At 44.1% G+C, this 23,812-nt stretch overlaps 1 protein-coding gene across 4 annotated transcripts in view; it reads left to right on the top strand.

The window, feature by feature from the left end:
* The window catches only part of TMCO3 (transmembrane and coiled-coil domains 3), a 44,417-nt gene extending 36,463 nt beyond the window's left edge, over positions 1–7,954 (top strand). For 2 of the 4 annotated variants that reach the window (XM_036250377.1, XM_036250378.1), the window contains exons 11-14: positions 39–189; positions 4,448–4,527; positions 5,483–5,632; positions 7,467–7,954. In XM_036250377.1, coding sequence (XP_036106270.1) covers positions 39–189; positions 4,448–4,527; positions 5,483–5,632; positions 7,467–7,580 — 495 coding nt within the window. In that variant the 3' untranslated portion in view covers positions 7,581–7,954. The remainder of the gene's footprint in view (positions 1–38; positions 190–4,447; positions 4,528–5,482; positions 5,633–7,466) is intronic. The other 2 variants (XM_036250379.1, XM_036250380.1) reach the window with 2 other exon arrangements.
* Positions 7,955–23,812: the final 15,858 nt, after the last annotated feature.

Genomic DNA, 23,812 nt, shown 5'->3' on the forward strand with positions numbered 1-23,812 from the left:
CACTGTGTCTGTGACATGTGGTCTTCCGTCTTCCCCAGGTCACAGAGCTGCTGGATGTCTCCATGGAGCTGGGCTGCTTCCTGGCCGGAGCACTCATCTCTTCCCAAGGCCACCTGGTCTCCGAGGAGATTGTGTCTTACATCGAGCCTATTCGCGACTTCCTGGCTATCATCTTCTTTGCATCCATAGGTGACGTTCCTCTTTACTCTTTACGTCGCAGTGTTTGAATTTATTTGTTAAACACTTGCGGATTACTTCTATAATCTCTTTATATACATATTTTTATTTAATGACTATGCAGTGAAAACAGTTGCCATAAAAATTAGAGTCTGAGGAGAAATCTCATTTAAAAAGAGGGAACGTTTAAACTGAGGGACGTTAACTCGTTGATTGGTTGTCGTGCTCTGTCGGTGCTAAGATGCACAGGTAGGTGGGTGGTGAAAAGGCTACCACGTCCTCAGGGGAGGATGACTGTCACTCTGACTCCATCGGGAAAGGCCTGGTGCTCAGCAGGTTAGCAGCTTAACGCCACTGCATCAGAATAGGAAGTTTGAAAGGAAATATTAATGTTGATACAAAACAGGAAAGTGACCGCGCAGATGCTGCTCTGGAGATCTCCCTCGTCAGGGGTCTGAAGTGGCCAGTCCTGGAGAGGTGCAGGCAGCAACAGAGTGACAGCCCTGCGTGCTGAGCATAGCCACTGGGCACCTCCTTGTTCCTGCCTTCCTGTAGCCTGCAGAGTCCTCGCACTCCGCACTGGTCCGCAGGTTCCGTGGGGTCCCAGCAAGACTTGGAGAACATGGAAAAGCAGATTCTAAAATTTATCCTCACCCGAGGATATTTTTCCATTTTTTGTACAGATAGAGTGGGAGGGAGAGAGAGAAACATCGACGTGAAGGGACACATCGAGTGGCTGCCACCCGCACGACCAACCAGGGCCGGGGACAAACTGCAACCGAAGTACTGCCCTTAGTGGGAACCGAACCCGGGTCTCTCCGGACCGCAGGCCGACGCTCTAACCGCTGTGCCAAACTGGCCAGGGCCAGATTCTCACATTTAAATGGCAATGTGAAAGGCCCATGCCCAGCGGGTGTGGCTCACTGGTTGAGCATAGACCCATGCACCAAAACGTTTCCAGTTCAATTCCCCTCAGGGAACGTTCCTAGGTTGTGGGCTGGATCCCACATACAGGAGGGGGCTAATCAACGTTCTCCTTCATCAATGTATTTTTCTCTCTCCTGCTCCCTTCCTCTCTCTCTCAAATCAATAAAGAAAAATTACTTACAAAATAAATAAAAGAAGTTTTGGCCGGTTTTCACAGTGGTTAGCGCATCAGCCTGCTGTCCAGAGAGACCTGGGTTCGGTTCCCGCTAAGGGTGCGTGCCTTGGTTGCAGTTTGTCCCCGGCCCTGGTTGGGTTGTGTGGGTGGCAACCAGTCGATGTGTCCCTTTCACGTCGATGTTTCTCTCTCTCCCCTCCTCTTTCCCTCCCACTCTATCTGAACAAAAAATGGAAAAATAAAATAAATAAATAAAAGAAAAGCCCTGAATAGGCAATGTAGTTCTCAAAGGAAGCACAAACTGAGAAGGTCACACTTAAAAGAGATGAAATAAAATCTTTCACGAGCAGCTTTAGTAATCAGATGTCTCTGTCCATGAGAGAGCCCTCTCTGTGGATATTTGCCTCTTCCTCTCTGCCCCCTTCTCCCTCCGCTCTCTCCTCCCTCCCCCTCTGTGTGTATCTCTCTCTGCCCCCTTCTCCCTCCGCTCTCTCCTCCCTCCCCCTCTGTGTGTATCTCTCTCTGCCCCCTTCTCCCTCCCCTCTCTCCTCCCTCCCCCTCTGCGTCTATCTCTCTCTGCCCCCTTCTCCCTCCCTCTCTCCTCCCTCCCCCTCTGTGTCTATCTCTCTCTGCCCCCTTCTCCCTCCCCTCTCTCCTCCCTCCCCCTCTGTGTCTATCTCTCTCTGCCCCCTTCTCCCTCCCCTCTCTCCTCCCTCCCCCTCTGTGTCTATCTCTCTCTGCCCCCTTCTCCCTCCCCTCTCTCCTCCCTCCCCCTCTGTGTCTCTCTCTCTCTGCCCCCTTCTCCCTCCCCTCTCTCCTCCCTCCCCCTCTGTGTCTCTCTCTCTCTGCCCCCTTCTCCCTCCCCTCTCTCCTCCCTCCCCCTCTGTGTGTATCTCTCTCTGCTCCCTTCTCCCTCCCCTCTCTCCTCCCTCCCCCTCTGTGTGTATCTCTCTCTGCCCCCTTCTCCCTCCCCTCTCTCCTCCCTCCCCCTCTGTGTGTATCTCTCTCTGCCCCCTTCTCCCTCCCCTCTCTCCTCCCTCCCCCTCTGTGTCTATCTCTCTCTGCCCCCTTCTCCCTCCCCTCTCTCCTCCCTCCCCCTCTGTGTCTATCTCTCTCTGCCCCCTTCTCCCTCCCCTCTCTCCTCCCTCCCCCCTGTGTGTATCTCTCTCTGCCCCCTTCTCCCTCCCCTCTCTCCTCCCTCCCCCTCTGTGTCTATCTCTCTCTGCCCCCTTCTCCCTCCCCTCTCTCCTCCCTCCCCCCCTGTGTGTATCTCTCTCTGCCCCCTTCTCCCTCCCCTCTCTCCTCCCTCCCCCTCTGTGTCTATCTCTCTCTGCCCCTTCTCCCTCCCCTCTCTCCTCCCTCCCCCTCTGTGTCTCTCTCTCTCTGCCCCCTTCTCCTCCTCTCTCCCCTCCCCCTCTGGTCTCTCTGCCCCCTCTCCTCCCTCTCTCTCCTCCCCTCTGTGTCTCTCTCTCTCTGCTCCCTTCTCCCTCCCCTCTCTCCTCCCTCCCCCTCTGTGTGTATCTCTCTCTGACCCTTCTCCCCTCATCCTCTCTCCTTGACCCCTCTCTTCTGCCCCTTCCTTCCCCTTCGTCCCCCCTCCACTACTGATAACACCCCCTCAACAAGCTAAATGAGCTCCCATTCTTTGGATTTCCATTCCTGGTTGATGATTCACTTCTTTTCTGTCAGTGCTTTTTCAGACAAGGTCTAATGAACTGACTAAATGGAGCCCTGTTCTCCCCACATGCCGGCCCTGTGCTCCCTTCCTGGGGCCCAGGTCACCCTGACTAGCTGTGTCGCTCTGTGTCCTGCCTGCTGGCTTCCTGGAATGTTTGCGTGTTAAAAAACTAAAACGCCACAACTATGTTATTTAAAGCAGACATATTTGCTTTAATATTTCTCAAATTAGGATTCTTAATTTATTAAGAACCTTGCTTTCTAACAATAACAGTTGCACATGGTTTTGCTTTGGTTATTCATACTCAGTATATCAGGAAGCATTCTAGTTAATTTCACTGCCAACTGAGAAACACGTGTAAGTTAGGTTTTTATTCTCTGGTCAGAGTTCTAAGCAGCAAGTGAACAGCATCTATTTAAGAAGACACCTTTACTTTTCTGCATATTTAGGCCTCAGTGATGTGTAAATGAATGGTGGGGTCCCCATTTTTAACACACATTTATTGGCCTCCTGCCCCATGCAGGCCCTGTCAGAACCATAGAGATGACCTGGACTGAGCTGCTACAACCAGGGCCCATTAGCCACAGTCAGTTCTGGGTGAGCAAAGTAGGTGGGGTCACCGCCACCCAGTAGGAGTACCGAGGGACTCAGGCTGTGCTCCTGAGCAGAGGCCACCTTTGAGCCTCACAACAGGGCAGTTTCTCAGGCCCAGCGTGAAGGAGGGCTTTCCGCGCTGAAGGGAGAGCACTCCTCGTGGTCATTCGTGGGGGTGCCCTGCAGGTGGTTGTCACATATCGGGTGTTACCTAGCATCTTGCAGCCGTTGCTCTCTGCACAGTGCTCTGCTCGCTGCTGCAAGTCATGAGTGAACAGTGTCCACCCTCAGAGCCAAAGCCTCTGCTGTCTGGCCTTGGGTCAAGTATCCCACTAGTGTCTGGGGCCAGACACTTGCTGTGACAATGAGGGGCTACGTGATCACTGCCACTCTGGGGGGCTGTTCACACTGGACACAAGAGCATGTTGAGGAGACCCAGCTCTGCTCTCAAGTTATCGAGCTACTGGGCTTCTCAGCCTTGAGGTGTGCACGGCCCTTCTCCCTCTCCTGGGGCTGCCCTTCCTTGTCTTCGGACTCCATGAGTCATTTGCATCTTGGTCAGAATATTTTCATGAAGGAAAATCAGATTTATCAGCTGCTTGCCGTCATGCTTTGCTGTGTCCTGGGGGTGAAGTCCGGCGGAGGATGGTGCTCAGCACCCAGGCCCACAGAGCCTGGGACCCAGGCCGCCCTCCCTGGAGGAGTTGGCTCAGGACCCGCCTACAGCAAATGCTTGGATGAGCGCTCAAGTAGAGGGCACGCAGGGTCGCTTACAAGGACTTCGTCCTTTTCTTCAAACAGGTGTGAGGAGCTTGCGAGTTAACAGGGTTATCAGTGAGAAATAGGGGTGGGCTGTGATCCTGAAAGGGTTACCACGTCTGTTCTCTTTCCAACAGGCCTCCACGTGTTTCCCACTTTTGTGGTGTACGAGCTCACCATCCTGATGGTCCTCACTTTGTCGGTGGTGGTCATGAAGGTATCGATCCTTTCAGTGATTTGTGATTGGTAGAATTCTTACTACTTTTAGCTTTACATATCACACAGTGCACATTTTTCCTCCTGGGCCTGACTTCCTGCCCAAAGCTGTGCTGAGTCTGAGCCCCCAACAACGCCATTCACCTGGAACACAGTCTGTGAGATGGTGCCCCGTGCTGCCACCCGACACTGGGGACAGGTCTGGGTTAGGGGAGAGATGGTTTGGGTTTGCTTTCCTTTGTTGGTCTCGGAATTGAGCATGTTTAAAATTGGGAGCTAAACGCTGGAATAGGAGAGACAGCATTCTGGACCTCCAGTGAAGTCCTTGCGCTGTGATCTGACTTCGATCTTAGCTGAGCCTGAAGAGCCATGGGCCTGCTCTTGTGATGCCTGCAGACATGCGTTTTCATGGTCACTGGAAGCCCTGTGCTGCTCTCCCCTTGTCTGTTCTCTGTGACTACAGATTATTGAGTCCCTGGGTTAACTTGTAACGTCTTAACCTGTTTTGTAGCTGTCTAGCTTTGTGGATTATAAAAAATCGACTTAAAATATTTCTATTTGAAGGAGCCAGAATCCCCAGTGATTGTCTAGCTGCCCACCAGCTCCAGGCTGCTTACCCCTCTGGATATTGTTTACATGAAAGAGAGGCATTTCTCTCTTATTAAAAGTAATATTTCCATTTCAATGCTATATAACATTTAATGCTGTTAATTTAGTTTGGGGGAACTTTTGTTTTCTGCAAGTGAACCTAAACCCTTGGTTTAGCTGTGGTGTTCTGTGTGGTTTTATATCAACATTTTGTGTTTATTCGGTGCCTTCAGCATAGAAGTGCCTCTCTGTATGTGCCCTCTGTGTGTTACTCAAGGGCTGCTCCAGCATTTATGTGTCCTCCCTGTCTTCTGTGTGCTTGACTGTCAGGGCTCTGGTTAAGCAATAACACAGGGTCGTTCTCGCAGTTTGTTCTGGCAGCACTGGTCTTGTCTCTCCTTTTGCCGAAAACCAGCCAGTACATCAAGTGGATCGTGGCCGCAGGGCTGGCCCAGGTCAGCGAATTCTCTTTTGTCCTGGGGAGCAGAGCACGAAGAGCCGGCATTATTTCCCGGGAGGTGAGTCTCCACCCACTTCCTGTGAGTGTTCTTGATCAGGCAGGTGCTCTGTCACTGTCCTGTTTGACCTTGCTGATGTGTCAGCATCATGTGCAGTTGTGTGTGTGCAGTTTAGTGTCTGTCTACCTTTCAGTTTTCACTTACATTTTTCTTCTGAAGTTTTGCCCATTTCTACTTTTTTCAACTTTATTATTTATCCTCTTTAAACTGGCTGTGAATTAGAACTTGATAAGTATCATTTGATGGTCTATGATTGCCACTAAATTTGATAAGAGAGAGGTGTTTTTGTGCTTGGCTGTGGGGTGTGGGGTGTGGCTCTAAAGTGAACAAAGGACCCCCAGCCTATGGGCAGACAGGCCACAGTCTGTGCTCCCCAGTGCTCAGGTTTAATGTTTAAAACCGGAGTGTGCTTTCAGGACCAGATAACTGAGTTCAGTATTAGCACTGAATGATCTTAGGGCAAATTGATGCTTTAACTAAGAAGAGCATTTGATAACTAAAATTAGAACATTATTGTTTCAGTGAAAACAAGATGGAGATTCAGAAGATCTTTTTTGTTGTTAAATGTGTAAAATGTTGGGTCATAGTATAGAGATCTGAACCCCCTGCTTTTGAGCTGTTAGTTCACTAAGAAACCACATGTGGCCCTGGCCGGTTTGGCTCAGCGGTTGGAGCGTCAGCCTGTGGTCCAGAGAGACCCGGGTTCGGTTCCCGCTAAGGGCACGTACCTCGGTTGCGGTTTGTCCCCGGCCCTGGTTGGTCGTGAGGGTGGCAGCCACTCGATGTGTCCCTTCACATCGATGTTTCTCTCTCTCTCTCTTCCTCTCTCTCCCTCCCGCTCTATCTGAACAAAAAATGGAAAAATGTCCTCGGGTGAGGATAAAAAAAACAAACAAACAAAAAAAAGAAACCACATGTGTGCCGGGGCTAGAAAACTGCATTCTATGTAGGCTCGTAGGCTGTGGAAATCGGCTGTTTTTGTATTTCCCAGGGCAGAAGCAGTTAACTTCAGGATGTTTTTCAATCATGGATTTGTAGACACACAAATTCCTGAATGGTAACTTCTATTTAAAATTATTTTTGATCCTATAGCCCTCTTCTGCAATCTAAGTTTTGCTTTTTGCCCCTTTTGATGTCTACACAAGCGCAGTTGAACTTCTGGGCCTGGTCCCTGAAGCCAGGGCGGGGTTTTGCCCCTGCTCTCATTCCCCTCCACGTGGCAGGGACCACAGAGGGGCTGCCCCACCTTAGGTCGTCTCTCCCTACGTTGTGATGTTGTTCATAAAGCCCACCCTGCCAGGTGACACATTGAATATGTGGCGATGCACACCTGCTCCTAATAATGTGGATTGAATGAATATAAAAGTTTTATCAGTACATGTGAAATGCTGGTAAGCATTCAAAATTAAATGGTTGTCTCCTTGTATCTGTGTGAGGAAGGTAAGTCTTGATATTAAAGATTACTTAAAATAATTTCTGAAGAATGGAATTTGTGCATGATTTCCATCTGAGACCTGCCCTAAAGCTGTACCCTCACTGTGACTCCCAAGGGGTCAGTCTGACTGCCTAGAGAGCCCAAGGGGTAACCCCGGGTTGCACAGATTCCAGTGTGTGAACCAGTGATGCATTGACCTGATGACAGTTTGACTGATGGTCAAATCTCAGTCTACCTCACATCCAAATGTCAAGGTACCTGTGTCTGTTTGGGGTGTACCTAAGAGTACACCTGTGGTTTGAGGTGGATATAGCAATCCTGAGTGAGACAACACGCAGACTTACCTGTTACAGGTACACCTCCTAATCCTGAAATGACGCTCAGTTTTACCTTTTGTAGGTGTACCTCCTAATCCTGAGTGTCACCACGCTCAGTCTTTTACTGGCCCCAGTGCTGTGGAGAGCTGCAATTACGAAGTGTGTGCCACGACCAGACAGACGGTCAAGTCTCTGAGGGCACCAAGATGATAAACAACTTTGCAAAGCAAAACCTGTGTGCAGGAAAGTAGACATTTCGAACAGTTCTGTAACTGCACTTTGGGGAACAAAATGTGCTGTTAAGGAGGGGGGTGTCTTATTTGCCCAGCTTTACAATCTATTACTGCCATATTTTGCAACCTTCCAGAGTAAGTTATTGTGTTCAGTTGATCATGCACAATGTAAACATAACGCTGCATTTTACAAATCGCCTTGACTATTTTGCCTGGATGTGCCTTTTTTTCTGAAATTAATGTTAACTTTCTATTGTTATTTCATTAGTTAATGATTTTTTGGTAAAAAAAAAAAATTAGAAAGCTTTTTTTTATTTATTGTACAACTTTGGTATTGTAATCTGTTGGTCGATATCTGTTATTAAATATTTCTGTGATGAGAAATTTTAATTCTGGCAATGAGTTTGGAAAGTTACTTTTGATCCTTAAAACCTATGTTTTCTAAAATGAGATAAATATCTTCTAAGTGTCTGTTTTTTATTATAACAGTTTTAAATAAAACACTTTGATGTCAGTTTTTATTAAGTATATAATTCTTTTAAAATATTTGGTTTTGGCATTCTTCAATAAAGATCCTTTATGATCACAACATAATTAATTGAAACTTATTGAAAATTTTTTAATAAGATGTTTGTTTGACTAATCTTTATTGTTTTGTTATGATTTGTATATTACCACACTATTTTCTAAGAGACCAAATTAGCATAGTGTTGTTTGCAAAGCCTAAGTTTTTTCACTTTGAATTTTAAAAGTGTATTTTGGTGATTATGTGCATCATTTTAGAAATCCACACAGATGAAGATTTGATCCTCATAAAGATTTCCCTAAGGGGAACTTTAAGCCATAATTTTCCTATACATGTTGGTTTTAAGAGCCTAAAAATTTGACTAAAATACATGGACAGACATGTTAGGTGTAATTATGTATTGTGAATATAAATTATGGATTGCAGTAATATAAATTAAAACACTTTAAAATGAAGTAAATTGCATCTAGCCTGAAGTAAGTCAATGGAGAAATGATATAAATGTGTTTATTTTTAGAAAATAACATTGGTTGTATTCACTTCCAAATTATACAGATGGTCTGATGACATTCCTTTCGAGTTATTGGATGTATACACACAGCAGTGTGCCAGGCATCCTGGGCTTGGCCTGCTCATCTGATGATGCTGAGGCCTTCCTATCCCATCAGTAACACTGTCTTATCCCATCCAGCAAGCTGGAATACACTGCAGGCCTCTGGGATACATTTTATTTTGTTTTGTATCTCCAGTGTTGAACTGAATGAAAACTATTTGATGCACTGACATCAAGTTTTCAACAAAACATGAAGTTCATATCTGTGAGAAAGAAGTAAATAAAGATGCACACCAAATCGCAGAGGAAGTGCCTTTGGAAGAAGTCTGCCTATGGAGAATGCTCCTTGGAGAGCTCTAGATCATAAGGACACCTCGAAGCCATGCACAGCTCCACCTTCAACCCCTATGTCCTCCCTCTCCCCTTCACTGCCACCGGGGCCACACTCCCTCCTCAACACCTACCTGGGCCCACCCTCCTCCAACCCCGGAACTTGGCTTCTTCACATTTTACTCACCTGTATCTTCACCCGCACCTCTCTGTGTCTTCCACATCTATATCACTTGCTCCAGTCTGCCTATGCTGCTCACAAAGCCCTCTCTCAACCCTGTCCTGACTCCCCTCCTCGTCCAGACTTGCAGAAGGCTCAGAGCGCTCGTCTCCATCCCTTCAAACGCCTGCCCCTGGGAGCTGCAGACCACCGCCTCCCAGATCCCAGCTTTGATTCAGCTCGAACCGTTCACCCCCCCCCCGCCACTCCAACACAGGCCTAGCTCCTCTCAGCATTTTCTCTGTGAGTGTGTGTGGTTCGTGTAGGCTGAATCCTATTGTGGATATGTCTGCCAAAGGAAACGTGTGCTTGTGACCAACCCAGTAGTGGCATCGTCATCTTCAATTTAAAAATGGGTGTCTAAAGGTTTATTCCATTCCTAAGAGCAGCATGCTTGGAGAATTGAGTTTCCAACCTTGGGAATCCTAAAGACAGATTGGGAGGAGGGTTGTTGGCCACCCCAACACCAATGAAAACCTGAGCAGTACTAGGTGGCTGTGAGTGCCTTGTGTCAGGTGTCCCCCTCGCTCTTCACCTGGGTGGTCAGCTGTCACACCTGGAGCTCTAACCTGAAACTTCCACAGCCGCTCCACGCCCCAGTTCTTCCTGCTACAGGTCCCCACGCTTGTCACACATGCCAACCTGTGGGCACCCACGTGTGGTGTTCCTTGTCCCATGGGTCTGTGAAGTCTGTCTCCTAAACTTCTGACCGGCAGGGCCGTCCTCTCCCGTGGTGTCCAAAAGCTCTGCTGAGGGTGCGGAGAGCAGGCTCACAGGAAATCAGTCGTTCAGTTCACACAGCTTGAAGCGTCGCACTGAATGGTTATGGAACTTTAGTCAGGCCTGAAAGAATCAAAAAGGAGGACAGCAAACACCAGATACCCACATAATCACACAGAAGATAAAGATGTGCGCAATGGCTGTTGCAGCAAATCCTCCATGGGAGGTCAGTTAGGAAAGAAGCTCTCCACTGTTTAAGCAATAGAGACAAAATCCAACATGAATGCATCCTTGATTATATGCAAAGCAGAGGTGAGGGATGTGTAGAAGTGGAGTTGGTTACTGCTTCTAGGACCCATGATCTGGTGTAGCAGACAGACACGAGTGAATGGTGCAGAAGGGACTCAGAACGGTGGATCGGGACAGCCAGGGAGCAGGCGGAAGGAGTTGAACGCCGACTGTGGTCTGGAAGGCCTCTTGGGAGAGGTGTATGGGCTGGACTTGCAGGAGCACAGAGGTCAGTATTGAAGTGCACAGAGAGCGCATTGCTGACAACACCCCGGCCTGAGAAGAATCATGGCACTGTAGGGGTGCGGCTCTGCTGTTGTCAGGGCAACAGGTAAGAGAAGTGAACAGAGCAGAGGGCCCAAGGGAGCCCCTTGAGCCGAGTCTTCCTCAGAGTACCAATCCTTGGTGTGATGGCTGAAGACAGCAGCAGTCCTGTGGGACACATCCCTCTGGGGGTAAGGGTTCTTCAGAGACAGAGCATGGGGATGATGACTACATCTGCTTTGGACACAACGTTTCCTGCACTGAAAACAGTAGAGCCCTGGCCGGTGTGGCTCAGTGGTTGAGCGTCGACCCACGCACCAAGAGGTCACTGGTTCAATTCCTGATCAGGGCATATGCCCAGGTTGTGGGCCCAATCCCCAGTGGAGGGCATGCAGGAGGCAGCCAATTGTTGTTATTGATGTTTCTCTCTCTCCCTCTCCCTTCATCTCTGAAATCAATAAAAAAGAAAAAAAATTTTTTAATCAATAAAAAATATTAAAAAAACAAAACAAAACTGCCCTGGCTGGTTTGGCTCAGCAGTAAGAGCGTTGGCCCACAGAACAATGAGTCACAGGCTCGATTCCAATCAAGGGCACATACCTCAGTTGCTGTTCGTCCCCTGCCCTGGTCGGGTTGTGCGGGAGGCAGCCAGTCGATATGTCTCTCTCACATCAATGTTTCGCTCGCTCGCTCGCTCTCCCTCCCTCCCACTCTATCTGATGATAAATGGAAAAATATCCTCAGGTGAGAAATAAAAAAATGAAAAAAACAAAAACAGTGAAGGTCTGTTGGAACCCAGGATGAGTGAAGGTGAGGTAAAGACTCAGGCCCGCCTTCAGGGATGAGTGTGGGAGGCCTCAGTGTCTGGAGCCAGGTGTGAATGCAGTGGGGGCACAGCCCCAGGTGAGGCTGAGACCCCACTGGGCGCATGCCAGTGGCTCTTCAAGAAGACCAGCAGTGGCAAGTATTTCAGAAGCATTCAGGTGAAGGGGATGAAGGGGACAGGAAGAGGGAACGGGTTCTGCAGGTTGGGTGACTGCTCTGATGATATCTTGGACTTTGGACATCCTGCTCCCTAGAACTCCTTGGATATCACTCTGACGTACAACCCTTGTCTGGGAGCACAGATACCGAGATGCTTCTGCAGTGTCATCACTCACAGTACATACCGTGTGCCTCCTGACACCCCACCAAACAACATGGCTGTTGCCTCTGACACCCTGGCTGACACCCCACCTTTGGGCCCTAGTAAAGAGTCCAAGTCCATGCTCTCTCTCTCTACCTCTGACTTCGCTGTGCAGCCTTTGGGTATGCCATGCACACTCCAGGAATTGTGAGTAATAACTCTTGTTTCTCAAAATTCGCTGATGTTTTTACTGAACTGCATCCTGTAACCATAATAAGACCACAAACACCAGTCCAGCCACAACATTACCCTGGTGGGGGAAAATGTCCATGGGGGCTTATTATGCGTAATATGGGCTCAGTGGAGTGCTTCAGACATTCCTGAGAGCATCACTATCAGTAGGCTGGAGTGACATAACAGACACAATCTGCCAAAACTCACACATGAAATAGACAATCTGAGTAGGCCTATATGTAAAGAAATTGAATCAATGATAGCTAACCTTGCAAAACAGAAAGCAGAAGGCTCATATGGGCTCACTGGTGAATTTTAGCAAACATTAGAGGAAGAAATTATATTAAAAGCTACAATAGGCTGTCGAAGAAAAATCACATTATCATATCAATAGAAAAAGCATTTTATAAAATTCAACACTCATGATTTTTAAAAACTCAGCAAACTAGCAATAGAAGAGAATTTCCTCAACTTAATAAAGATTAACTACAAAAACATACAGCTAACATCATATTTAATGGTGAGAAATTCAAAGCTTTCCCACTAAGCTCTGGAACAAGGCAAGAATGTCCTCTCTCGCCACTCCTTTAAAACATTATACTGAAAGTCAGAGCTAATGTAATAAGATTTTAAAAAGGAAATAAGGGGTTCCTGGAAGATGGCAGGACCAGAGGGAGGGTGAGAGTGTGAGAGGGTAAGCGAGTGTGAGATAGAGTGTGAGTGCATGTGAGAGTGGGTGAGCAACCTCAAGCAGTGCAGAGATGCGGAGCAGAAGGGTCCTGTCCTCTGGACCGGGAGCAGCCGGCTACCACAGTAAGTGACTCATCAGCGAGCTTCTCCCTGTGCAGCCAGGAAGCCCCGCCATTTTGAAAGATCCTGGGTCTTCCCTGGAAGGAGGCAGTGGGAGCCGCTAGGGCCCAGCAACTTGAGCCCACCTGTGCACCTGGCACCATGGGACCAGTGGACCCTGTTGTGTCAACACAGACCAGTGCACAGTAGTGATGCCATCAAGGTGCTGCTGCAGAAGCTGCAAATGGCTGGGAGCCCAGCACTATCCCCCAGAGCAGCAGCCTGATCAGAGCCAAGCCACACCCCCAGCAGCACAGGCTCAGGAGCAGACATCCATCCCTAAGCAGCAGCAGCACAGATCGGCAGCTGAGACTCATCCCCAAAAGCTTCAGCAGAGGCTGAATAGGAGCTGAGCCCCACGGGGCAACAGTGCTCCCCAGTTGCCAGTGGCAGACCCAGGGCTCCAACAAGGCTTGAGGCCATGGCTCCAGTGGGGCCTGAGCAATCCAGCCACCCATGGGACTGGCATGGAGTGTGGGACCAGCGGGGAGCGAGGTTCCAGCAGGGCCTGAGTGATACAACTGCCTGCAGCTCCAGCAACCGGTGGGGAGTGTGGCTTCAGTGGGGCCCACGCGATCCAGCAGCTGCCAGTAGTCAGTCCTCCAGGACCCACAGCAGGCAAGAGGCAACACTCACCAGGACAGTCTGGGAGGCACAGCAGCCTTATTTGATACACACTGACCTGCCCACATGCCCCAACATCCCTCACTGGGTCTAGAACTACCAAACGGCTAAAATGGGGAGACAAAGAAATAACACCCAAATGAAAGAAAAGGACGAATCACCAGCAAAAGAACTACATGAAATGGAAGAAAGCAATTTGTCAGATAAAGAATTCAAAGCAATGATTTTAAGGGTGCTCAAACAATTCTGTGAGAACTACAAGCAACTTAATGAGAATTAGAGAGAGCTCAGTGGGAACTACAACTTAAAAAAAGAGGTAGAAGCTATGAATAAAAATCAAGAGGATCCTGGCCCTGGTTGGTTTTGCTCAGTGGTTAGAGCATCAGCCTGTGGTCCAGAGAGACCCGGGTTCGGATCTCGTAAGGGCATGTACCTCGGTTTCAGTTTGTCCCTGGCCCTGGTTGGGTTGTGTGGGTGGCAACCACTCGATGTGTCCTTTTCACATAGATGTGTTTTTTTTTTCTCTCTCTCCCTCCTACTCTATCTGAACAAAAAATGGAAAAATGTCCTCGGGTGAGGATAAAAAAAAAAAAAGAATCAAGAGGATCCCAGACAGTGTGGCTCAGTGGTTGAACATTGACCCATGCACCAAGAGGTTGCCAGTTCAATTCCCAGTCAGGGCACATGCCCAGACTGTGGGCCCAATCCCCAGAGGGGGGCATGCAGGAGGCAGCCAATTGATGTTCTCTCTCATCGATGTTTCTCTCTCTCCCTCTCCCTTCCTCTCTCTCTAAAATCAATAAAGAAAAAATATTAAAATAAAAAAATTAAAAGGAAAGAAAGAATGACATAGCTGATATGAAAAATACCTGAGAAGGATTCAATAATAGATTATAAGAAGCTGAAGACTGAATCAGTGAGTTAGAAGACAAGGTATAAAAAATGCCCAAATAAAGCAGCAAATGGGGAAAAACGTTTAAAAACAGGAGGAGAGTTTAAAGGAGCTTTGGGACAATATGAAGCATAACAACATCGCATCATAGGGGTACCAGAAAGAGAAGAATCAGAGAAAGGAATAGAGAACCTATTTGAAGAAATAATGACAGAAAACTTCCCTAATTTGGTGAAGGAAAAAGTCACACGAGTCCAAGAAACACAGAGAGTCCCAAGCAAGATGAACCCCAAAAGACCTACAGCTAGAAACATCATAATTAAAATGGCAAACATTAAAGACAAAGAAAGAATCTTAAAGGAAGCAAGAGAGAGACAGAAAGTTACCTACAAGGGAGCTCCCATTAGGCTGTCAGCTGATTTATCAATAGAAACACCGCAGGCCACAAGGGAGTGGCATGAAGTGTACAAAGTAATGCAAGGCAAGGGTCTGAATCCAAGACTACTCTATCCAGCAAGGCTATCATTCAAAATTGAAGGAGAAATAAAGAGCTTCACACAAACACAAAAAAAGCTAAAGGAGTTTACCACCACCAAACCAGCACTGCAAGAAATGCTAAAGGGACTGCCATAAGAAGTAGAGACGGGGGAGGGAGAACACAGGCATAAAATAAAAATGTCAACTAATAAGTATATATCAATAATAACCTTAAATGTCAATGGCTTAAATGCCCTAATCAAAAGATATAGGGTAGCTGATTTGATAAGAAAACATGACCCATATATACACTGTCTGCAAGAGACACACCTCACAACAAAAGACTCACACAGAATGAAAGTGAAAGGATGGAAAAAATTTTCCAGGCAAATGGAAATAAAAAAAAAGCCGGTGTAGCAATATTCATATTCATATCTGATAAGACAGACTTCAAAATGAGGGCCATAATAAGAAACAAAGAAAGTCACTACATAATATTAAAAGTAACAATCTATCAAGAGGATATAACCCTGGTAAACATATATGCAACAAACACAAGTGCACCACAATATGTTTAAAAACTTCTGGAGGACTTCAAAGGACAGATCAATAGCAATACAATCATAGTGAATGACTTTAATACCCCACTGACATCACTGGATAGATCTTCTAGACAAAAAATTAACAGGGACACACAGTCCTTAAATGACCAGCTAGATCAGCAGGACTTAATTGATATTTACAGAACATTTCACCCCAAAGCTGCAGAATATACATTCTTCTCAAATGCACACGGGACATTCTCAAAGATAGACCACATGTTAGGACACAAAGTAAATCTCCACAAACTCAAGAGATTGAAATCATATCAAGCATCTTCTCAGATCACAATGGCATGAAACTAGAAATCAATTACAACAAAAACATTCAAACCATGGAGGCTAAATAGCATGTTATTAAACAATGAATGGGTTACCAAGGAGATCAAGGAAGAAATTAAAAACTTCCTGGAAACCAATGAAAATGAACACACAACAACACAAAATTTATGGGCTGTAGAGAAAGCAGTCCTGAGGGGAAGTTCATAGCATTACAGGTCTACCTCAAGAAATAAGAAAAATTTCTAATTGACTATCTAACCATACAACTTAAAGAACTAGAAAGCAAACAAAAAGAAAACCCAAGAGCAAGTAGAAAAAAAGAAATAGTAAAGATCAGAGCAGAAATAAATGACATAGAGACCAAAAACAATTTAAAAGATCAATGAAACAAAGAGTTGGTTCTTTGAAAAGATAAATAAGATTGATGGATCCTTAACTAGACTCCCCAAGAAACAAAGAGAGAGGACCCAAATAAACAAAATCAGAAATGAAAAAGGAGAAGTAACAACTGACACCACAGAAATACAAAGGATTGTTAACAAATACTATGAACAATTATATGGCAACCAATTGGACCATCTAAGCGAAATGGACAAATTTCTAGAAACACATATTCTCCCAAAATTGAACCAGGAAGAGAGAGAAAACTTGAGCAGACCAATAACAACTAAGGAAATTGAAGATGTAATCAAGACTCTCGTTCCCGGCTGGTGTGGTTCAGTGGTTGAGCATCAACCCATGCACCAAGAGGTCGCCAGTTCGATTCCCAGTCAGGGCACATGCCCAGGTTGTGGGCCCGATCCCCAGTGAGGGGCATGCAGGAGATGGCCAATTGATGTTCTCTCTCATTGATGCTTCTATTTCTCTTTCCCTCTCCTTTCCGCTCTCTCTAAAAATCAATAAAGAAAAAAAAAAGGACTCTCCCAGCAAACAAAAGCCCAGGCCCAGATGGCTTCATGGGATTTTACCAAGCATTCAAAGAAAAACAAACACCCATTCTCCTCAAACTATTCCAAAAAGTCAAGAAGAAGGAAGATTTCTAAACTTGTTTTATGAGGCCAGCATAATTCTAATTCCAAAACCGGATAAAGACACTACAATAAAGAAAACAACAGGCCAATATTCCTGATGAGCATAGATGCCAAAATCCTTAACAAAATCTTGGCAAATTGGATCCAGCAATGCATTAAAAAAATTATTCACCATGACCAAGTGGGATTCATCCCAGAGATGCAAGGCTGGTCCAATATTTGCAAATGAATAAATGTGATATACCACATAAACAAAATGAAAGATAAAAACCATATGATCATATCAATAGATGCTGAAAAAGCATTCGACAAAATCCAGCACCCATTTCTGATAAAAATGCTCAGCAGCCCTGACCGGTTTGACTCAGCGGTTAGAGCATTGGCCTGCGGTTCAGAGAGACCCAGGTTCGGTACCTGCTAAGGGCACATACCTCAGTTGCAGTTTGTCCCCGGCCCTGGTTGGGTCATGTGGGTGGCAACCACTCTATGTGTCCCTTTCACATCGATGTTTCTCTCTCTCTCTTCCTCCCACTCTATCTGAACAAAAAATGGAAAAATGTCCTTGGGTGAGGATAAAAAAAAAAAAAGCTCAGCATTGTGGGAATAGAGGGATCATATATCAACATAATAAAAGCCATATATGAAAAAACCTACAGCCAACATTATACTCAATGGGCAAAAACTAAAAGCATTTCCCTTAAGAACAGGAACAAGACAGAGATACCCACTTTCACCACTCTTATTTAACATAGTACTGGAAGTCTTAGCCACAGCAATCAGACATGAAGAAAAAATAAAAGGGATCCAAATTGGAAAGGAGGAAGTGAAACTGTCATTATTCACATATGACATGATATTGTATATAGAAAACCCTAAAGACTCGACCAAAATTATACTAGATTTAATAAACGAATTTGGCAAGGTAGCAGGATACAAACTTAACATCAAAAATTGATGGCATTCTTATATATCAATAATAAACTCACAGAAAGAGAAACTAAAAAAAAAAAAAAATCCCATTTACCATTGCGACAAAAATAAATTAAGATACCTAGGAATAAACTTAACCAAATAATTAAAGGACCTATTTGCAGAAAACTACAGGAAATTGAAAAAAGAAATAGAGAAAGATATAAAAAAGTGGAAGCACATACCTTGTTCATTGATTGGAAGAATTAACATCATTAAAATGTCCATACTAGTCAAAGCAGTCTATAGATTCAATGTAATTCCCATCAAAATACCAACAACATATTTCACAGAACTAGAACAAATACTTCAAAAGTTCATATGGAACCAAAAAAGACCTCGAATATCCACAGTAATCTTGAAAAAAGAAGGACAAAGTAGGAGGGATCACAGTACCAGATATCAGGTTATACCACAAAGCCTCTGTAATCAAAATAGCCTGGTACTGGCACAAGAACGGGTACATAGATCAATGGAACAGAACAGAGAACCCAGAAATTGACCCTAGACATTATGCTCAATTAGTATTTGACAAAGGTGGCAAGAGCATACAATGGAGTAAAGACAGCCTCTTCAATAAATGGTGTTGGGAAAATTGAACAGCTACAGTACATGCAAAAAAATGAAACTAGACCACCATCTTACACCATACACAAGAATAAACTCAAAATGGATAAAAGACATAAATGTGACTTGTGAATCCATATAAATCTTAGAAGAAAATGTAGGCAACAATATTTCAGACATCATACGCAGCAGAATTTTTACTGATACAACACCTAAGGCAACAGAAACAAAGGAAAAAAATGAAATGAACACATGGGACTACATCAAACTAAAAAGCTTCTGCACAGCAAAAGAAACAACCATCAAAATGGAAAGGGAACCCACTATAGGGGAGAGCATAATTGCCAATGATATATCAGATAAGGGGTTAATTTCAAAAATATATAGAGTGCTCATACAACTCAACCAAAGGAATACAAAGAACCCAATTAAAAAATGGGCAGAGGACCACTCTGGCTGGTTTGGCTCAGCAGTTAGAGCGTCGGCCCACGGTCCAGAGAGAACCTGTTTCGGTTCTCGCTAAGGGCATGTGCCTTGGTTGCAGTTTGTCCCTGCCCTGGTTGGGGTCGTGTGGGTGGCAACCAGTCAATGTGTCTCTCTCACATCCATGTTTCTCTCTCTCTCTTCCTCTCCCTCTCCCTCTTTCTCTATGCAAAAATGTCCCCGGGTGAGGATTAAAAAAAAAAATGGGCAGAGGACCTAAATAGACACCTCTCCAAAAGGGACATACAAATGGCCAAGAGACATATGAAGAAATGCTTAACGTCACTAATCATCAGAGAGATGCAAATTAAAACACTATCACCTCACACCTGCCAGAATGGCTGCCATCAACAAATCATCCAACAACATGTGCTGGCAAAAGTGTGGAGAAAAGGGGACTCTAGTACACTGCTGGTGGCAATGCAGACTGGTGCAGCCACTATGGAAAACAATATGGTATTACCTCAAAAAATTAAAAATTGAACTTCCATTTGACCCAGTGATCCCACTTCTAGGAATATACCCTAAGAAGCCTGAAACACCAATCAGGAAGAATATATGTACCCCCATGTTCATAGCAGCACTATTTACAATAGCTAAGATCTGGAAACAGCCCAAGTGTCCATCAGTAGACGAATGGGTAAAAAAGCTGTGGTACATATACACAATGGAGTACTATGCAGCTGTAAGAAAGAAAACTCTCTTATCCTTTGAGACGACATGGAGGGACCTGGAAAGTATTATCCTAAGTGAACTAAGCCAAGCAGAAAAAGACAAATACCACATGATCTCACTTCTTTGTGGGATATAATGAACAAAATAAGCTGATGAACAAAATAAACCCAGAGGCATAGAAAGGAGTATAGTTCAGACTGACAAACCTCAGAGGAGGGGGGTGGGGGGGAATGGATGAGATAAACCAAAGAACTTATATGCATGTAAGCATAACCAATGGAAATAGACAACAATGCTCGGGTGGGGGGGATTGGGGAGGAGGGTGTCTAGTAGGGAAAAAGGAGAAACATCTGTAACAGAAATAAATTAATATAAATTAAAAAGGTATTAAATTGGTAACAAGAAAAAAAAACTACCTTTGTTTGCAGATGAAATGATTGTCCAAGTAGAAAATCCAAAATAACTGCAAAAAACAAACCAAAAACCCTTTAGAGCTAATAATTATGACAAGGTTTCAGGATACATTAACAAGGTTAATATACAAAGGTTAGTCGGTTACCTATCTACCAGCAATGAACAACTAGAATTTGAAATTGAAAATATAATACTATTTATATTAGTACCCCTAACATCAGGTAAATATAAACCCAACAAAATATGTACGTGAAGAAAACTACAAAACTATGATGAAAGATATCAAAGAAAAACTAAATAAATGGAGAGATAGTCCATGTTCATGAATAGAAAGCCTCATGCATATGTCAAGATATCAGTTCTTCCCAACTTGATCTATAGATTCACAGCAATAACAATAAAAATCCTAGCAAGATATTGTGCAGATATTAACAAACTAATTCTAAAGTTTATATGGAGAGGCAAAAGATGCAGAATAGCCAATTCGCTACTAAAGAAGAACAAAGTCAGAAGACTGACACTATTCAACTTCAAGTTCTATAAAGCGTCAGTAATCAAGACCACATGGTATTGGAAGAATAAGCAAATGAATCAATGGAACAGAATAGAGAACTTACCAATGGAACTGATCTTTGACAAAGCAGCAAGGGCAATACAGTGAAGAAAAAACAGTGTTTTCAACAAACGGTGCCGGAACAACTAGAGATCCACATGTAAAAAGATGAATCTACATGTAGCCCTTAGACTTTTCACCAAAATTAACTCAAATCGTAGACCTAAATATAAAGTGAAAAAACTATAAAACTCCTAGCAGATAACAAGAAAATCTAGATGATCTTGTTTTTAGATACAACACCAAAGGAAAGAAATAATTGGTTATCTGGACTTCATTAAAATAAAAAATTGCTTTGTAAAAGACACTGTTGAGAGAATGAGAAGACAAGGAAAATACTGGGAGAAAATATTTGTAAAAGACATATCTGACAAAGGACTATTATCTAAAATATACAAAGAATTCTTAAAGCTTAACAAAAAAATAAACAACCCAATTTAAACATGAGCAAAAGAAGGGGGTGGGGAGGAGGTAGAAGAGGGTAAAGGAGGAATAAATGGTGATGAAAGGAGACTTGATTTGGGGTGGTGAACACACAATATAATATACAAATGATGTATTATAAAATTGTATACCTGAAACCAATATACTTTTATTTACTAATGTTACTCCAATAAAATAAATTCAATATGAAAAACAGGCAAAATAACTGTGCAGACACCTCATCAAAGAAGATATACAGATAACAAGCACATGAAAAGATGCTCCTCATATATGCCATCAAGGAATTGAAATGAAAACAATAATGAGATACCACTACACTCCTATTAGATGGGTAGAAATCCAAAATGCTGACAACACCAAATGCTGATGAAGATGTGGACCAACAGGAACTCTCATCCATTGTTGGTGGGAATGAAAAATGGTTATAGCCACTTTGGGAGGCTGTTTGGCAGAGCTAACAAAACTAAATATACTCTTACCATATGACCCAGTGATCATGCTCCTTGATATTTACCCAAATGAGTTGTAAACCTATGTCCACATAAAATCCTGCACATGGAAGTTTATAGCAGTTTTGTTTGTAATTGTCAGAACTTAGAAGCAACTAAGATGTCCTCCAGCAGATGAATGAATGAGTAAACGGTGGTGTATTTATGATATATATTTTTTTATCTTCACCTGAGGACATTTTTCCATTTTTTGTTCAGATTGAGTGGGAGGGAGAGAGAGGAAGAGAGAGAGAGAGAGAGAGAGAGAGAGAGAGAGAGAGAGAGAGAGAGAGAGAAACATCGATGTGAAAGGGACACATCCAGTGGTTGCTACCCGCACGACCCAACCAGGACCGGGGACAAACTGCAACCGAGGTACGTGCCCTTAGCAGGAACTGAACCTGGGTCTCTCTGGACCACAGGCCAACCCTCTAACTGCTGAGCCAAACCAGCCAGGGCAACAGTGCTATATTTAGATGGTATATTTAGACAATTGAATATTACTCATTGCTAAAAAGAAATGAGCTATCAAGCCATGAGATGTGAGAGAAACTTAAATGCATATTACTATGTGAAAGAAGCCAATCTTAAAGAGGTATATACTGTATGATTCCAAGTGTATGACATTCTGGAAAAGTCAAAACTGTGGAGACGGTAAAAAGATCAGTAGTTGCTAGAAGTTAGTGGGGAGGAAAGATGAAGAGGTGGATACAGAGGAATTTTAGGGCAGTGAAACTATTCTGCATGATACTATAATGGCAGATACATCATTATTCATTTGTCAGAACCATAGAATGTATAACACCAGGAGTGAACCCTAAGGTAAACTGTGGACTTTGGGTAATAGTGATGTGTCAATGTAGGTTCATTGATTGGGCATATTTAAAAGCCAATATAATTGTGCCCTGGATGGTAGCTCAGTTAGTTAGAGTGTTGTCCCAATACACCAAGGTTGTGTGTTCAATCCCCAGTGAGGGCACATATAAGCATCAACCGATGAATGCATGAATAAGTGAAACAACAAATCAATGTTTCTCCCACTCTCTCTCTTTCTCTCTCTCTAATCCCTCCTCTCTCTCTAAAATCATCAAATAAAATTTATTTAATTAAAGATATTTCCTTTTCTTTATTGATTTTAGAGAGAGAGGAAGGGGGAAGGAGGAAGAGATATAAACATCGATGAGAGAGCATTGATTGGCTGCCTCCTGCATGCCCCAACTGGGGATTGGGCCCACAACCTGGGCATGTGCTCTGACCGGGAATTGAACCAGCGATCTCTTGGTGCATGGGTTGATGCTCAACCACTGAGCCACACGGGCTGGGCAATAAATAACATTTTTTTGTAATATACTTTTTAAAATTTTTGCATTTATCTTCAGATAGAGCAGGAGGGAGACAGGGAGGAAGAGAGAGAGAGAAACATTGACGTGAGAGAGAGACATCGACCAGCTGCCACCCACATGACCCCAACCGGGGACAAACTGCAATGGAGGTACATGCCCTTAGCGGGAACCAAACCCAGGTCTCTCTGGTCCATGGGCCGATGCTCTAACCGCTGAGCCAAACCGGCCAGGGCAATAAATAAAATTTTTAGAAAACCAATATGATTGTAATTTTGATCTGTAACCCCACTTATTATGTTCTACATGATTTAAAGACAAATGCACAAAAATAATTATAAACCTATGTTATTATGCAAATAATGTACAAATATGAGAATGAATTAAACACCCCAATCAAAAGATATAGATTGGTAGAATGGAGAGAAAGCAGGATCCAACTACAAAAATATGCTTTCTACAAAAATCTCACTCTTGATCTGAGAACACACACAGGTTGAATGTGAAAGGATGGAAGAATATTTTACATGGATTAGTAACCAAAAGAGAGCAGGTCATTTTACTAATATCAGACAAAACAGACTTTAAGTAAAAACCTGTTACAAGAGGCAAAGAAAAACATTATATAATAATAGTAATAATGATAATATAGTGTCTTTGTCTTTTGTAACAATGATAAAAGGGTGAACTCACCAAGAAGATAGAATAATTATAGATAGAGTTGACCCTTGAACAACATAACATGGCTTTGAACTGCCCGGGTCCACTTTCATGTGAATTTTTTTTTTTAATCCTCACCCGAGGACATTTTTTTTGTTTTTTGTTGTTGTTGTTGTTCAGATAGAGTGGGAGGAAGAGAGAGGAAGAGAGAGAGAGAGAGAGAGAGAGAGAGAGAGAGAGAGAAACATCGACATGAAAGGGACACATCGAGTGGTTCCCACCCACACAACCAACCAGGGCCAGGAACAAACTGCAACCAAGATACATGCCCTTAGTGGGAACCGAACCCGGTCTCTCTGGACTGCAGGCCGATGCTCCAACCGCTGAGCCAAACCGGTCAGGGCTGAATTTTTTTTTTTTTTACTTGACTGTGAAGTTCAATTGACCTGCACAGTTCAAATCCATGTTTTTCAAGGCTCGACTTAGTTGGGAATCCTCATACATGGAGGGGCAACAAGTTACACGCA

This window comes from Molossus molossus, unplaced genomic scaffold, assembly GCF_014108415.1.
Source record: "Molossus molossus isolate mMolMol1 unplaced genomic scaffold, mMolMol1.p scaffold_m16_p_9, whole genome shotgun sequence".
NCBI lineage: Eukaryota > Metazoa > Chordata > Mammalia > Chiroptera > Molossidae > Molossus > Molossus molossus.